General features: G+C 40.8%; 2 protein-coding genes across 7 annotated transcripts in view; both read right to left on the reverse strand.

Annotated features, from left to right (window-relative positions):
- Window positions 1-3,982, reverse strand: part of elavl2 (ELAV like neuron-specific RNA binding protein 2) — a 31,158-nt gene extending 27,176 nt beyond the window's left edge. For 2 of the 5 annotated variants that reach the window (XM_076881837.1, XM_004554472.5), the window contains exon 1: window positions 3,668-3,982. The gene's annotated coding sequence lies outside the window, so the exon portion shown is untranslated. Of the gene's footprint in view, window positions 1-2,238; window positions 2,398-3,667 lie in introns of those variants that run through there. The other 3 variants (XM_012920008.3, XM_004554473.3, XM_076881838.1) reach the window with 3 other exon arrangements.
- A 1,529-nt stretch (window positions 3,983-5,511) lies between these two features.
- Window positions 5,512-18,156, reverse strand: part of LOC143416531 (uncharacterized) — a 52,263-nt gene continuing 39,618 nt past the window's right edge. For both annotated transcript variants that reach the window (XM_076881840.1, XM_076881839.1), the window contains exon 4: window positions 5,512-6,046. In XM_076881840.1, the coding sequence (XP_076737955.1) occupies window positions 5,981-6,046 (66 nt within the window). In that variant the 3' untranslated portion in view covers window positions 5,512-5,980. The remainder of the gene's footprint in view (window positions 6,047-18,156) is intronic.

Consider the following 18,156-nt stretch of genomic DNA (forward strand, 5'->3'; position numbering starts at 1 on the left):
CCTGTGCTCCAAGAATAATCCACCATGATACTTGTAAATTAAAGAAAAACCACACACATACTAGTGAGACTGCTGAAATCCAAGTCGGTACTTAAAACCACTAACAGTAAAAAAACAAAACACTTTAATTAAACAAAAAAATCCTTCATGAATCCAGTTCACCAATATCCAAATCACACGTCTAACACAAAACCAGGCATATTTCCACCACCAGAAACAGGCCTGCAGACAATACAGTTAAATTACATAAAGCACTCAACACACACAAAAACCCCACCTACTGTATCCAGGCCTGACAAAGCAGTAACAGGGTTCAAGGACAATGCATTGCTGATCTCCAGTAATGACCTGCACATACTGGGGAGGGCCACCCTGTGGCCAACACACAGTAAGTGCAAAAGCCACAGAGCCTTAGCCTGTCTCAGCAGCAAGAGGGGTTGTAATGGGGGGGGCGTTAGGCAACGAAGTCATGGAAGGGGGATGGGACGGACATTTAAGGAGGACAAAGAGGGCAAAATTGCTTTTCTCCTCAAAGCTACACGCTGTATACTAACCCAGTTCTGACAGCAGCACACATCGCCGTGCAGAGCACAGTGATATGTGGCCTTTGGAAGTTCACTCACTGTCCTGCATTTTAGTCACTCTGTCAGCAGCCTTTATTTAGAAAGGCAGACGTGGGGGCTCAATAATACATAAAGACAACCGCTCTTATCTCTTGTCCTCAGGAAGGCTGCTGAAGCTGTGGACGTTGCACGAACAGAGAGGAAGGGGAAAAATGCCTAAAAGCAGCAGCTATCTTTTACATACCTATGATTAGATCTGCCGTGACACTTCATCTGAATTAATATCCCCTGAGCGGTGTTCAACACCACTGATATCAGAAAAATTAAGTGCAATCACTGTGCAGCGAACAGTGTTCTTACAGCCAGTACAACTAAGAACAAAATAAAACGCAGCATGATTGGGGAGAAGCATTTCTGTTAGAGAAATTATGAATTCCCCCCCACAGCGTTTCATTATTTTGTAGTACTGCATTTATTCGGATGCCCAGACAAAAAGCAGCATAGACAACTGATTTTTCATCTGTTAATCGCATATAAGGTTTAATAATCACTAAGGACCTCCTTTTTATAAAAAAAAATAAAATAAAAAATTTTAAAAAGGAAAACAAAAAAAAAAAACAAAAAAACTGAAAGCTTCAAGATGTCACTTTCCTTTTGACTATTCCCCTAGCCACAGATGTCCTGCATTTCTGGTAAATTACCCGGTCAGGCTCTTAGCTGCTGACTCCATGATATGTAATCTTTTCGTGACCTCACAGCTGAAGGTTACTCACCACGATGCCTGTGGCTTCGACAGATTCACTCAATCAATATTCAAGGCCACACAAAGTACAAAGTAGAGTGAAAACGCATTTGCCGCAATTCCAAGTCTTAACAGGTCAAGCTTACAAAGACAAAATTACCAGGCTCTTTACTTTGACCGGCGTATCACCCAAAAATAATCCAAGGTTTACTAGCAATGAGATCAGGCAATAATTTAATCACTCTGAAAATACATAGGACTCCTTACAGCTAGCAATTTGCCTGTGTAAAAAAAATATACTTATATTATTATAAGTCACTTAGATACGGAAAAAAATCCCAAAAACAATGGGTGACGGGGGTTACGTTTTTAGGCTTTGTGTGTTTATAGGCAAAGGCCACTGTTAAAACCAACTGAACTTAAATTCCTGTTAGTAAAGCATTTCTACAGTGAAGTGAAGCCATCTCACCGGGAACAAGTGAACGCAACCCAGTGATGTTAGGTTAATTTGTGACACCTGTGGCGGTGCTGAAACCCAGCTCATCCAATTAAAGACCGTGACTACTTACAGATTACGCTACGAAAGAAAGCGGTTAGAGGTGGAGCGTTTAATCCGGGTGAAACTTCCATTTTCTGCTAATTGTGGTTTAGCCGAGCGGGTTTAGCTAACACAACCTCTGCCAGTGATGGAGGGGCTTTAGAGCGTCTTTTTTTTTTTGGTCACACAATTTTATTTTGTAGACCAAACTAATTAGGTTACCCCACTAACTTAAGAAGCTTTAAGGTTAGGTTACAAGAGGCAAAGTTTACTCAAGTCAAAACTACTTCTAATGGCGCTCAGCTAGCATGTCTGGCCTAGCTAACAGCTCTGACCCCTTTTTACAGTTAGTATTTCTTTGTTTTTAAGCACGCTAACACTTTGACTTGTCTTACCTTGATGTGTTGAATCGGCGTCGCGGGAATTTATTGCGGTACAACCTGCAGACATCAAACTTGGTCACAGTCTTTGCGCAGCAGAATAAGGAGCGGTGGCGGGAACCCAGCCACCCTAAATAAACTAATCAGACTTTTGGCCAATCAGCGCAGACCCACCCTCTCTATACCGGAAATAGACGATTAATTGATTTGCTGCAGGTGTAGGCTGCTGCTTTAAACAGCGCTCAGCACAGAGGAGAATTACAACTAAGAAATAGCGACAGCTCCAAAATAAAATAAAACCAAATAAACAAAAACAACATTGTGCCACTAGGGTTCTTTGTAGGGTAATCAGCTAATTTTAACAGATAGCCTTTTCCAGCGATGACGTGAACATAAACATTTTATATATATTTTAAGTTTTCAGCATCTCCATTGTTATCCATGCAGAGCAAACATATGGGCATGGAATTAATATATAGGTGGCCTATATTTAAAGACAAAAAAGGGCAAAAGACAGGAATGCTGTCAAAGGTTAGGATCGCTTTGGGTTTTTGTGTTTGTTTTTTCTAAAAAATTGGGACGAGTAGCTAAGCTCCTGTATTCTTCACAAATAAGCGCTGCATGGAAATTCAAAAATAGCATAGGAATATGCATGTGATAGCAGAACTTCATCCGGCAACTCTAAGTAGCACAACACCCGGCTGCACTTAACCTATATAGCATTGGTCTTTTTGCAGTTACGCTGCATCTTAAACCTTACAGACCATCTTACGATTAAATTAGAAAGACAGAAAAAAATAAAGCCACCACTCATTAATTTTAAATCTCATTTGTATTTGGACCCGCTTTTTTCTCTTTTATAATTTAGAGCTTAAATAAAATCGCAAGTTTTTATATTAATGAAAGAGCTCAAGTCTAAGATCAAACAGCTTAAATTTTGTTAGTTTGTTTACTGGCTCCATCATGTATCCAGTAATATTAATTTCTATATGTAACATCAGTCTAATACACCCCACATTTCTACCTTTGGATACAGTGTAACGACTACTATGCGGATCCCACGTTTCAGCTCTCTACAAGGCCTGTATTTCTGCACACTAGAGCAATAGTGCGTCCATGCATGTCGAGGGGTGGGGGGGGAAGGAGAGAAAAAAAATTGAGCACATGTGCGGAGAAAGCCTGTTGTAAGTCTCTCCTATATGCCAAGCCACCGCGATTCAAGAGTTGAAAATCAGCCCTGAGTGGGGAAACATGAATGCATCACGGCGACTTTCCCCATCGCGTCTGCATGCAATAAGACAGCCTGAGACTACAGTGAATGCATGATCTGCTCTACACACTGTCCTCAGCGAACAGAAACAGGCTTAGTAATAATAATAAAAAGAAGAAGAAATCGATTTCACATGTTTCAGGTGAATGAGCAAATGTGTAAAAAATATCTTACCGTTTCTACAAATGAAAGTTAGGGACGTCCTTAGGCAAACAATCTCTGAATGAAAACACCTGGCCAATAGCGTGTAAAATGACGAATTCCGCTCTCTTTAGTTCAAACTTGGGAACATAAAAAGCCAACACAAACAAGATAAAATGAGGGAAATGAAATATTTATTAAATCAAAACACAGAAATGAGTTCCTTTCAGCAAATGCATGAAACAAAAGGGAAAAAAAGATAACAGAAGAAAGAAAAGGAATCAAATAATTAAAAAAGCCGGCTTCTGCCTGTCTCGCTCTTTACAGGTGCGCCACACAAATACGCGACATCACTGAGTGGAAGCCAATGCACGGAGGAGGTTCTCTTTAAAAGGAAGATAGTCCTGCCGGCAAATATATAGGACCGTATCACAGCATGCCTATACCTCTCCGCACTCCCCGTTTCATCCATTCAACCTACACATGAACATGCATTGGACGCGGAAGTATACCCGGAGAAGCTCCATCCACCGCTTATGCGTGCACAAGCCCTCCAATGCTATTGGCTCCGAGGCGTTCCTCACTGAGCTCGAGCGTCTCTTCCCAGATCACAAGACGCCATTCGTCCTCGCCCCAGTCACTCAAAGCGACCGAGCATTTTTCCTAAATATGGCATTTGAAGTCAAACATCGCCTTTTTGCCGTGGTATGGGTCTGTGGAGCGGGCGGGAATAACACCACGACTCGAGAGTAGCATAGTCCGCTTTTTTGCCCCCCCTTAACAAAAAAAAAAAAAGAAAAGGAAGAACAAAAAGCAAAGAAAGAAACCTGAGAAATTTGTTTAACAGCAGATCACCACACTGTCACCATCATCTAAGAATCAGCGACCTTACTGAAGTCATGTAAGAGACGTGTGCTGCTTTCACGTGTTGCAAACGGCTCGTTTTTTTTCCTCTCTCTTTTCTTTATTCCACTCCAGCCCTCGCAGACACAATAAAACTACTCCGAAACGCCTTTCCCCTCCACTCTCTAGCAGGCCAGCCGCACTCGTTCTCACCCTGCTACTGTCTGCGCCATTTCCCCGTTTGCACTGGTGCTGAAAGCGAATCCCCGCGTTCATCAGCAGGTTTCAGCACCGCGGACAGCGCACTGCTCTAACACAGTGACTGTAAAGGCAGCCTATATGCCGTCTGACTCGGAGCCCTCCAGTCAACGGTCAGCCCTCAACCCTCGACCTACAGGTTAGAAACAGATGTGGGCGTTAATTGGGGCTCCCCCGGCACTTTTTCATATTTTATTTTAAAGACGTACTGATATTACCGTAATTTTTACCTTACTGGATGTGCACTAGTGAAGCACACTCTACAGCAGGAGTTATCTCATACCTTCTTTGTCGACTTTCAGAGGGTGGAGCAACAGTTAGGCTAACGTAAATGCAATCAGAGGGGAGATCGGTTCTTTTAGGCGGTCAGACAGTTTCAAACAGGCACAGTATATAATGTAACTCCTAGCAAAACACAAGAGGACCTGACACACAGATGTACATGCATACCAGGGCATTTTGCTTTATGTGTATGTCCAGTAGATGCCAGATAATAAATGGAGCTTAGTGTAGTCTCTTAATAGGATGTAAAAAACTCAAACACATGTTAGTGTTAGTCATGTGTGTGTCATCAGCTGTGACAACAGACATTTTATCATAATTGATGGTACCTACATCACTGTCCTCACCTCAAAAACAAATAAAGAGGGATGCACAAACTCCTATGAAAAAAAAGGCAGCCTTCAGAATATAGCATCTCTCCAAATTTGTATTATTTGTTGTTAGACACAGGAAATAACATGAGAACTTTGCATCAACCACTCCAGCCCCAGTTGTGACTGAGGACCCACTGTAACAAACTGGATTCACTTCTAATGTCTTCAAATCTATAAAAATAAAAAAAAATAAACAAGCAAGCCTTCAACCACACAAGTGCTTTTACATTTTCTTTAAAAAAAAAAAAAAGTCATGAGGCTTAGTGAACATTTTCCAGCATCTTCATTTTTGGCATCATACTAGGGAATCAACCACATAAAAAGGATTTCACGAATTAAAAATTGAAGTCGGGTCGCTCAAATTTCAGCATGTTGCTGCTTCTATGTGTCGAATGTATGATCTGTTCTCAGGGTGAATTCACAAATTGGGAAACATGTGTAGCCCAAAAAAAACAAAACATGGCTGGACTGTAAAGAAAAAAAAAAATGGATGAGTGACCCGAGTGATGCCGATGATAGAAAATCTCAGAGTGTCAGTGAGAAGAGCAAATGAATTTGCCTTTTGGCGTACAGCTCGAGGAAGAAATCCTCACAGCTGGAAAATAGATTGGGAGATATCCGCTGGTGGTCTGACAGCTTCAGTGACGGCTCTGAACTGAAAGAAAGGAAACAAATAAATATTTTAGAGAGCAGATTACTCCATATTAGAAACAGCTGTAAGCAGTCAGGATGTGAATGACGTCCGCCGGTGCGCGCCAGGCTTCATTTCCTGCAAGCACAGAACAATGTCAGTTTTCCTTTATGTGGACCTACAACAACAAAGCACCTTTAATGATGCTTAAACAAGCACTGGGCTACTGAACATACATTTTTTTTGTTTTGGAAAACAACATTTCCTGGGCTGTAATGTTGGCGTGCAGCACTGGAAATCGCTTAGTTTGATGTAGCTCCAGTTTTCTGGCTGAGGCTACTTATAATTAGCATAACTTCAATGTCATCAGTGTGTAAATCCTGGAAACAACATTTGAAAGACTTGTTTTGATGCCCCCCCTCCAACATTTTAAGCTTCTTTTTTTTTTTTTTTTTTAAAAAGACCCCTTCCAAATCGATCCTCTCAACAATGTTTCCAGGCTTTACATCTTGATGACAGCAGACTGTAGTTTCTGGCTTTTTTTGGGGAGGGGGACGTTATTCATGCCTTCAAATATCAATTAGCTCATTAGCATTTAGATAGCACATACGAATTCGTAAAATGAAAGAGAACATGGACCCGTTGGCCCTGTTTTTAATGGTGATTTGTAAAGGTGTGTCCCAAAAGAATGTCAGGAAGACTTTCTCCACTAGGTAGATTATATTTTAAAGATCAGACACAAGAAAGGGTCAATATATCAGGATAAATCAGGCTGGAGGCATAAGGCTGTCAGCATCTTAGTGCTAGTAACAGAATTGGACAGTAAGAACATGAAGGCAGCAAATAACCACCTAATAAGAGGGGGTGCTTAGGACCCCACCCCCACACACAAGCACACACACACACACTCTCTCCTGTCGTTTGAACAAACTAAATAAATCAGCTCTTTCACTTCAGGTACAGCCAAGCTTACTCTCAAATCCATCAAGTTAAATATCCCATTACTGCAGTCCACCGGTTGCTGGTTTTGGCTGAGGGGCTGAACAAATAAATACTTGCTGAACTTAAACATTACCTGCTTCCCATGTGGCAGTCGAGGCAACAATTATTAGCAAATCTTACCAGACTCCTGTAGCTTTGGTCCAGCACTGTCCTCCTGCTTCTGGTCAGCTACACCTTACCCAGAGAGCAGGAAGACAAACCCAGCACAATGTATTCTTTCACACATTTGGCTTTTTTAAGGACTGCATGAAAGATGCTAAAAACCTGCACCTGTAGCTTTAGGGTAAAAGCACCAATGAATCATTTGAACTTAGCACACAAGAAAGCAAAGTATTTTGACAGGCTAACAACTTCTTCTTCTTCTTCTTCTTTTCCTGTGGCACATTCAGATTACTACTACTCATCCACACCTCTTACCCCTGGTTTGCATTATATTTTTTACAGACTGTTTTAAGAGTTTCGTGCTGTCTACCATTGCTTGTCTAAATTGGACTTCCTGTTCTGATATTACAGAGAAACCTGAGGCTGTGGCAAACAATTTGCTGACTGTGCAGAGGGCGTGGCCTTAAAGGGACACTGATGGAAAAAAAAAATCAAAACCTCCAAATGCTCCATTTATCATCATGTTAATTCTTAACCTCAACAACTTAAAGTAATATAAAGATATAAAAATATCCAAGCAAAAATAAACTGCATGCAAAGTCCCCTGCCTGACACAAGTGTTACAGTGAAGGATAATCAATATCAAGAGATTATGAACCCAATATTCATGCAGCTATGATTACGCCAGGTATTATAGTATTTAATGACCTTTGGCTGAAAACTAGCAAATATGGTTTCTCGGGGGACTCTTTATTGTAAAACAATATAGCTTTAATTGAGAGAAAGTGCAAACGGAGCCATCTATATTTAAGGGCCCCAAAAAAGGAGCAGCTGTGTAATATCTGCACCCCTCAGAGGGAAGGCGGGTCAATGCGGGGTCCATTAACCTAATCCATCTCTGAAATGTGGAGCAATAAGGTCCCACATCAACTGGACAGTAAAGAAGGAAACCTCTGGGTCGCTAATTGAGGCGCTGACTCCTTACAGCAGGGGGCGCTCCTTTCTGTTGCAAAGCGTCACTGTGGGCTGTAGCTAGTCATTGAAATTCATTCATTAAGGAGTGCATTCAGCCCAGTGTGCTGCATCTGCTACACCTGCAGCACCCAAACAGGGGTTGTTTTAAACTTCAGATGAGTTTGTGAAGAGAGATCAGTTTGAATTTTCAGTTCTTATTGATTGTCTGTATTGTACGTCTCACAGTGTGACCTGTGGTGCATGTGTATTTCAAGGGCCTATACTGTGATAGGTATAATAAATGAATGTGGGCTATAAATGTTGTCATTGGCTAAAATTTTACCGGTTCTGGACTTTTGTGATTTTTTTTACATGAACCTTATGCTTTATATCACTTCCTGTTTGCCACGCTGTCAAACTCAGTGCTGACATCATCCCTCTAGTCCAATCACCCTCTTGCCCACCTTCTTTGAGCCAATCAGCCTCCACTCTGCGTATGTTAAATTTCAGTGCTCTTACGTCATTCTCCTTTCCAGACTGTGATTTCTTAAGCTCCAGCCGAGCCTCCATCTTCATCTTCACCACCAACCACCAGCATCTAGACTTCTGGGTGTCCTGTCCTAATGCCTAGTGCTGGATTCTGCTCTGCTATGATGGGTCATCTGAGTCTAATTGCCAAATAACTGAATTTTGAATTCTATCAATGAATCATGTTTAATTCTTCCAAAGAATCTCTCCTTATTAAACTGTAGTACAGCGCTTGTGAAATGTAGTATTTTCCCCCAGCCTCATGTAATTTACCACCCTCTGTCAGATACTTAATAATACCAAACCCCCATTCAATGGTTAAGGGGATAAAAAGTGCACGATTGTTATTTATATTTGAAACTTACTCAGCTCAAATATTCCCACTTCAGCCTCCTTCCCATTTGAATCCACTGACTAATCCACTGGTCCACCTCCAAAGGTGAGGGATCTTGACATCCCAGCACACTTACTGGCAACCTGCAAGGATGAGCATTTTTTTCACAGACAGGCATTTTTGTCTCTCCAATAGATCCTTCCAAAAGCACTAAGATGTCAATAGTGGTTCCTTTGAGACATTAACGGTCCCTTTGCTGGAGCTGCTTCTGTGACAATGGTCCCAGTGTTGCATGGAGGTGATTATTAATGCTCCCTGCTGGGAGTGGACAAAAAGGTGTCGAGACGAGCTTCCTGAAAGGCTGTAAAGGAGGGTAATAAGCAAAACTGCCATAAAAGATTTCTTTGAATGCGACTTTTCTTCCTTGAGCTCAGAGATTGCTATGATCAGAAAGAAGTGCAGATGCCAAGCGCTAAATGAACTGGAATGTCAGGAATATTATTGCAGAGGATTCCTTTGGGAGCGAAACCACAGCTTAATTATTTCTTTGAATATGTTAGAGGAGTTCTTTAGTGCATAAAGAAGCTTTAAATTCTGCACCATGCTCGGTATTACAAACAACAAAGATTCCCTATATGTGATTTCCAGCTTTTAGAGAGAATTCACAAAGGTCAAGTTAAAAAGACAGGTTTTCAGATACATAATACAAGTTTTTTTTTATGAAAAGCTTTAAAGTAGATTCTAGATAAATGGAGTAATGCATCTCCAAAAATAGTATCACTAACAAGAGGACTTCAGAGCTCAGATGCACGCACAACCACAGAATAATACAGCAATACAATTTGTGAATGAAGAAATGTGGTGTGAAACCAAACCTGCAGATAAAAGAAGAATGAACCATATACACAGGTAACAGACAAGAGCTCTGATATCATATCAGGAATACTAGCACTTTTCTACTCTACCTCAGCACTCACTCATGCCACATTCACACAAGCACTTTTTTCTACAACACTGCTTCAAACATTTACAACCCCAAGTTGCTCTGTGATGAAGTCACTGGAGAGCAACTTGGGGTTTAGTATTTTGCCCAAGGATACTTAGACTTGCATCCTGGATACTGGAGCAGCTAAGGGTCGAATGACCAACCTTCTGATTAGCGAAAGGCTATTAGTTGATCTATAACCTGAGCTACAGCCACCCCAAGAGGGAAGAGACTGTCATGCAAAGGACTACGAGCGCTGAGGACTCTAATAACTCTGTGGAGCATTGTGCCACCTATAGGTTTAATACAGTTTAGATGGGAAAAGATCACAAAATAGGTGGAAACCTCAAGCTGAAACATGGTTTGGACTTTCCAGACGTCAAACCAACTGCAGCTGCAAGCTTTTTAATAACCTTTAAAACTGGCAGCAACTGTGTTACCTCCATCACGTGGATAAAACAAAACTGATAGAAACCGTTAACAGCTTTTGGTGACCATGAAAGGGGGTTACATTGTTTAGCCAGCTTGGGTAAAGTGCACTTTTTTTCTGAGCAGAAAAACCCAAGATTTATGCTTTGGTGTAAGCCGCTTGTTTACGATGGTTTGGTGCATTGCTTTGAAGATCTTCAAACAAGCTTTTGAATCTATTTAAATACCTTCAAGTGGGAGCAACCTTTCCAAAAAAGAAAAAAAACTATCTGTGTCAAGAGAGGTCAAGCTTCAACAAGCTGCCTTGGATCATCAAGGTACATACAGCATATCTTGATAAACAAAATATAAATATATTTAACAAAAGCAACACTGAGAATGGTGTATGTAATGGAAAAGCTTCAGTAGACACATTTAGGCATTGTCTTCTTTGATATAGCCTTGATCATCCGTGGCTACAGAAATGTCTCATTTAATGTAACCTGATATTTTTATGTTAGAAGTGACAGCAGATGGAAAAAAAGAAATACAGCATTTTTACATCCTCAAGATCACTTAATGTCACTCCCTTATGTGATGCTAATATCTTTCTGTCATGTAACCTGCTTTATACCAGATGAAAAAAGATACAAATAAATAAAAGCCCTGGGGGCTCTGAGATCACTCCCACTTCTTGTGTATTTCCCCGTGGTATTGAGCTTGATGCTTGTGCATGATGTCACTGATTGTAGACCATCTAATGTGGGGCCTGCTGGGAAGCTGGTGCTCCCACTGTGACTGTTAGGGATGTGTAATGTAAGAATGGGTGATGTCATTGTGAGAGCACAGGGAGCAGAGTGGTAGAGTGACATAGTGGTGCATGAAGCAGCAAGATAAACAGACATGGGATATGGGGGAAAAACAGATGTATTGAATATGCATTATTTGATGCATCTTATTGTGTTACTGTGGTTTTATGCCAAAATATTAAATGAAGATGTGCTTGCATGCTCCTAATGAGATGACAGAAGGTGTTCTGGGGGATCTGGAGCAGGGCATCACTGAGCTCCAGGATAGTCTGAGGTACAACCTGGCAGCGTTGAAAACATAATGTCCCAGAGCTGTTCTCTTGGATTTAGGTCAGGCCAGCATGGGGGTCAATCAATGATATCAATTCCTTCATTCTCCAGGAACTGCCTGCATACTCTGACCACATGACTCTGAGCATTGTTGTGCACCAGGAGGAACCCAGGACCCACTGCACCAGCTTAACGTCTGACATGGCTCCAAGGATTTCACTCTAATGCCTGATGGCAGTCAGGGTGCCAATGCCTAGCTGGTAGTAGTCTGTGCATCCCTTCACCCCTCCAGACCCCTTCACATCTGTCAGATATGCTCAGGGTGCTCTCATCTGTGAAAAGCACAGGGCATCAGCGGTGGACCTGTCAGTTCTGGTATTCTAAGGCAAATGCCATTTGGGCTCCCAGCTGCCGGGCAGTGATTGCAGGGCCCACTAGAGGACATCGGGCCCTCAGGCCACCCTCATGAAATCTGTTTCTGATTATTTAGTCAGGGACATTCACACAGTGACCTCACAGTGTTCATCCTGCTCGTCCTTACACGAAGGAGCAGATACCGGTCCTGCTGATGAGTTAAGGACCATCGAGAGAGAGGTCACAGTGAGCATCTACAGCCATCTGTATAACACGGTGGAGGCTCTGTCGTGATTTGGGGCTGCATTTCAGCCAGTGGTGAACTACTTAAAGCAATCACAGCAATCCTGCCTACGAGATTTCAGGCTGCGTGTACAAACTCCATTTTTATCTTATGTTTTGTGTTTCTATGTTTGCACATGTGTCAATAATAAATCTCTGCAGCTGTTTTTCATTGTCGAAGCAAAATATAAAGAAACGATGGTTGGCTGAAGACTTTCACAGTACTCGATGTCAAAGTAGGGAACACGGGTTCACCTTTTTACCCCTATAATAGATGTCCTTGTGAAATATTCATGGTCCCCTGTCAAATCTTTTGACTGAACACCAATAATATCTTAAGGCACTCTGTGATGGACAGATGAATAAAAACGAATCAGCTGAGAGCAGCTGCAAAGACTACTTCTTTTTGTCATTCTTTCTTTTTCTTTTTTTGCAAAAATCATGACAAATCTATGCATGTAGTCAAATGAATTATTCTGATGGAAGAAACCGAAACTTTATTGGATTTCATTTTTTCGCTACCTGTCAGACAAACCAAATCAACCGCAGTCACTTTATCTAAAAAAGAAAGAGAGAAAGAAAGAAAAAGAAAGAAGGGGGGCGGACTTTTATTGAAAAGCTGCTCTAGCACGATGAAAAAAAAAAAACCCTTAAAGGAACAAAAACCAAATAAAACCTGAAAACAATTTCTTTCATCTCAATCCTCAGGGAAATACTGCTTGCAGTAGAACAGAGCGAGGATTCGGATCTTTGAGAAAATAGGGCATGAAATCTCAATTAGACATGTCAAGATCCTGGGAAATTTCAATGCTTTTCTTCTTCTTCTTCTTTTTTTTTTTTTACATGCACTCGTCTCTCTGAGACACTGAGGAGTGCTTGACCACCCGGTGCCTCATTCTCTGCCTGAAATAGCCTGGTCTAAACAGCCTGATTGGAGAGTGGGACGGGCAGTGTGGGCCTATCTCTTTCGGGGGGCTGTGGAGGAGGGAGGTGAGCAGGTGCAGGGGAGACAACGATCGATTTGGTTGTCCACAGATAAAATAAGAAATCAAGGGGGTTTTATGTGGCACCGCTACCCTGGCAAGCCTTCACAGAGTCCAGGAGATTAAAAAGTGAATTTCCCAGAAAACAAACACAGGGCATCATTAAACAGCGACTCTGGACTGCTCACACTTTTCCCGTTAAATGCAATTTGAGCTTTAAATCCACATGTCGGAGAAGAAAAAGGAGTTTCTGAGCTCTTGTCTGATTGAATGCCAATTGTGTGTGCCTTCAGCCTCGGCCTTTGCACGAGGCAGACACTGACTTCGGTGAAAATAAGCCCTTTGAGGAGCTCTCTGTGTCCCCAGGAATTATTTAGCTTTCTATAGTGCGTGCTCATTATAATACCGGTGGAACAGTAAAGCTTTAGCACATTGTTGCCTTAATTGATGACACTGGCTTGTGTTGCTTCATCGAGAGCATCATAGCGCACTCACACTGAAGACACAGGGGTCGGTGGAAAGCTAATTATGAGCAAATATATTTCAGATCAGTGCATTTCTTTAAGCTCTTTAAACAATTCTTGGTCAACACTCTAATGAATAGCACAGTCCCTTAAAAGGCTATTTGCTCGCAGCTGCCAACCTGGCTAACAAAAACCCAGGTCAATTTACAATCTGTGTTTTTAAAACTCGTGTTTGTTTGTCACATACTGCACAGCCAGCGCTTGTATCATTTTACCCACCAATCAATTACAATAAGAAGAAAAATCAATCTAGGAAAATGAGGGACACATCGGAGCACAGAGGGTGTTTCACTTTGACTTTATTAGGGCTTAGAAGCATGAAAACCCCCATTGTAGTGCAGGCACACGCATGATTAGTCGTGGGTGTTGTTTGCCAAAATCTATTTTAACCTTCGCGTGCTATTGTTGTGGTGTTTTGGCCGTTGCCATGTGAAAGCCTTGGACTGCAGCTTCAAAATGTCAGCTTTTCACAAACAAACAAATACAAAAAAGGTCTGTTTTTAATACTGCAAATGCAATAAATGAGTCCAAGTATTTCTGAAAGAACCCAGAGGTGGAGAATAAATACAGTTTCTCAAATAATGCACTTAGACAGAATTACGGGATGTTTCTAGTTTCCTTACACGTTTCAGTGTGTTCACCAAATGTGTACTTTTTCACTTTGTTTCAGATGGCGTGCGTTGCTAAATACAGCTGCTTCAAATATATACATGCAAAAGATATCATGCGTTTATATCATATAGTAATTGACATTTGAGATTCAGTGATTAGTCAGTGAGTAATCAATTCATTGATTTGCAAGCAAAAACTGTGGGCTGTTACGTGGCTCCAGTTTTTCAAATGCAGGCAGCCTACTAGTCCTGGTATTGTATTGCAGTAAACTGAATAGCCTAAAAGTACAAATATGATAATCCTGTGCTAGTAACAGAGGCTTTTCTATAGTTCCTCGAGGGAAAACAGTGTTTGGAGGCTGCGGCACAACCAAAATTATTGCATCTTCGAGCAATGAGCTTGCGATCTTGTTACCTTTGAAATAGCTGCTTCAAAGACAGGGACCAGATCTCTTGCCACTCAGTCAGTCTGTCTTCAAAGTGACTTTGGTGTATCAAGAAGGAAATAAAATGGGAATGACATGGAGCTGGTCTACTACTGAACAGGATCAAGCTGTTTGTGATAAATTGGCAAAAGTCAGAATTCTGTTGCCATCTGCATAAAAACAAGTTAATTTATATAATTAAAGAAACATTCGCATTAACTACTTACATCCAGAGTCAAGCCAGAAACGCCACAAAGAAATTTAGAAATCCCTCCACAAATAGTGACATAGTAATTTAATTGCAAAATGACAGGTGATGAGCAACCTTGCTTGTTTCTCTGGAATACCACTACTTGGTAACCAGTTGAGTCAAATCCCCTGTTGCATTGCAATCAGTGCAGAGTGCCTCAGACTGATTGCAATATGGCGGCAATTTGTCCTGGTTGTAAGTTTGGTGGCAATTATTTGTAAACCTTGGACAGTCTGACTGAGAATGACTGCAGTTGCCAGATACCATGATTGTTTGGAGACACGTTGTCTCCCACCAGGTGACCATTGTAATTGCCTTGCGATCATAAGTTGTTGCATACTCCACCTCTAGGTAGCTAGTTGGTCACTCCCCTTACTTGGAATCAATTGATGAATGAGGAAAAAGATTCATTGTAATCACTTGGCAACCACTGATTATAGCAATGAGGTTGTCATCGTATTTTAAATCTACTATGACTGAGACATTAGTTGGTGGTGGCCGATGGCGAGCAGCTCGTCTGCTAATCTGGAGGTTGGTGGTTTGATCCCTGGGTGCTCCAGCCCGTACGCCAAATATGCTCGAACAACATACTCAGCCCAAGTTGCTCTCTGATGCATCCATCACAGTGTGACTGTCGGTGAATACTAGACAGAGAGCATGTAAGCATGGAAAAAAATAGTGCTTTTATGAATGGGTGAATGAGACATGCTGTATAAAAGGCTTTGAGTGCTCAGGTTGAGTAGAAAGGTGCTCTACAAGAACTGGTGTATATAGTTACTTTTCCATTGTGTCGCTACTAGCTGAGCAAAATCAGACAATAATAAATGTCTTGCACTCTATCAAAAAATACAAAACAGGTCAACAATAAATTGCATGAGTAAGAATAATTATAGTGAAAAGAGCACCATCCAATATCAAGAGGCGATACTTTTTTTAAAGTAACGGATATGGCAACTTTAAAAATAGTTGAATATTATGTTTTACACACAAAACGTACAATTTTCACTAATGCTCAATGTGTCCCTCAACAGACGCACTGTACACGTCCACACCACAGTATAACCACACTTTTGAAAGCACTGCTGTCCTTATGCTACGTACCTGGAACCAAACTCACGAATCCGTGTTTTCTAACGGTACGCATTCCGACCGAGCAGCTGCAGAATGAAGCACTTTGAATTCATCTGATTCTTTTTGTTACATTGTATGCTGCATAGTGTAACAGTCACTAAGCATGAGTACTCATTTCAAATACATTGCCAACAATTTCCATATCTGGCCTTTTACCCACGTAAAATTTCCTTTTAATATTACCTTTAATGCAACATTAACATTGCAGTGTTGCTACTTTTATTTAACTAATAAGTCACATGACAGAAGCAGGATCGTGTCAATAGTACACTACACTAAAACTACACTACGCTAAAAAGCACAACTTAACAATAAACTTACAGTTACTCCTGATATGTGTGTTTTAGATGAAGAATTTTACTTTTAGTTCTTACTTCCAAAAGGCCTCAAGGTTTTTCTGACCTTCTATATCAAAAGTGCATAATAACTTTAATTTATTATGCATTAACCAAATCAAGCCTCCACCACGACTTTGTTGGGCTGAGCATGAAGAACCAACATTTTTCTCATCTCAATGTAAGGATTTCATTAGGCTGGAAGGAGCGAGGAATAAATGTTATACATTTAGACCAAACAAACAAGTGATGGGATGATTAATTATTCAGCCAGGGCAGTTTACTGAGATAATGGCTTCTCCACCCTAATGAATTTAACTAAAGAGAAACACGTTGGTTCTTATTTTGGTTCACCATTTGAGGTATGATTCAGCTCAGCAGTGTCACCTTAGTGCATCACGGCTGTTAATTGCTTCCACCCAAAGAAATATTTGTACAAATTAGACAGCCCTGGCTTTTTCGGGAAGATGAATTGAGCGTGTATCGCATTCATTATTGCAAAGGGATTTACTGGGATGTGATTGGAAACGCATTCATAGAGGACAAAGAGGACTTGCTTTCTTTTCTAGTGCTGCTTTGGTCAAAGATCTCATGAAGCGTGGACTATTTATTTATATTCATTCATTCACGATCACGATAGAAGAGTAGGGTAGAAAGAGGAGACTGCGAAAGATATTAAACTCAAAGAAAAACCTTTTCTCACTCAATTCATATTTGTCCAGTTTAGTTGTATTTATTTTAATAGAAAACAACGAAAACTAACTTTATCCCAGTAACATGGCATTGACATAGTCTCTCTCTTGATATCGCTCTCTCACACACACATAAACACACATCTATAATCATAGACATTAATCAATAATATCATATCATCCTCCCAACTTTTGGCAACAACTACAGTTTGAGGTTTGGGCACATTTATGTAAGCTTGTTCTATAAACTCACATCATGATCTTCTACTAGGCTAGCATAAGCCCAGCACAGGTTCAGTCTTGCTACATCATCTTGTAATGTCTGTAAGCGTGGACCAGAAGTGGGACCAAGTCATTGTTTTGCAAGTCTCAAGTAAGTCTCAAGTCTTTATCCTCAAGTCTCAAGTCAAGTCTCAAGTAATGTCAGGCAAGTCAGAGTCGAGTCTCAAGTCACTGGTGTAAAAGTCCGAGTCAAGTCACAAGTCTGAAACTTTGAATTTCAAGTCCTTTCGAGTCTTTAAAAAAAAATAATGAAAAAATAATGTTGCAGTTATGCTAAATGTAAATATTAGACCATGTAATTTTAAAATCTGTGTTTTTCTCAACACATACAAAATAGTGAACTTAGAAAATATACACAAATTGTGAAATTGCACCTCTTTAAAATGCAGCTCAATTAAACCTAGCTCCAAGAATAGTTTTCACCGACAGTTCTGAGATAAGCTGCATGTTATTCTTGGATGCGGTTGTAGGACCAGCTTTAAAATCGCATGACAAAAATATCATACACATTAAAAAAACTGCATCACCAACGTAGCCTGGACAACATTTGCTAGTTAGATGAAGTCAGCTATCTCATCGTAGCATATTTATATGCATATTTATAATTACACGGTTCTTGGAGTGAGTGCATACACTCATGAAGTTTAGTAACTTCCGGTCACTGCAACAAGTCCAGGTACAGTTTACCGACGGATGGGTGCAGGACCTTGAAATGCACCGTGTAGAACGAAAGACCATCGTACGTATCATAAGTTTACCAGTCTCACAAATTGTCGTCATAAATACACATTCGTTAACCGTTTATTAATATAACCTTTGAGCTCAACGGTAATTAATTAGTAGTGGAAATAATTTCTGGTACCCATCACAGAA

Source organism: Maylandia zebra, linkage group LG3 (assembly GCF_041146795.1).
Source record: "Maylandia zebra isolate NMK-2024a linkage group LG3, Mzebra_GT3a, whole genome shotgun sequence".
In the NCBI taxonomy this organism is placed as follows: domain Eukaryota; kingdom Metazoa; phylum Chordata; class Actinopteri; order Cichliformes; family Cichlidae; genus Maylandia; species Maylandia zebra.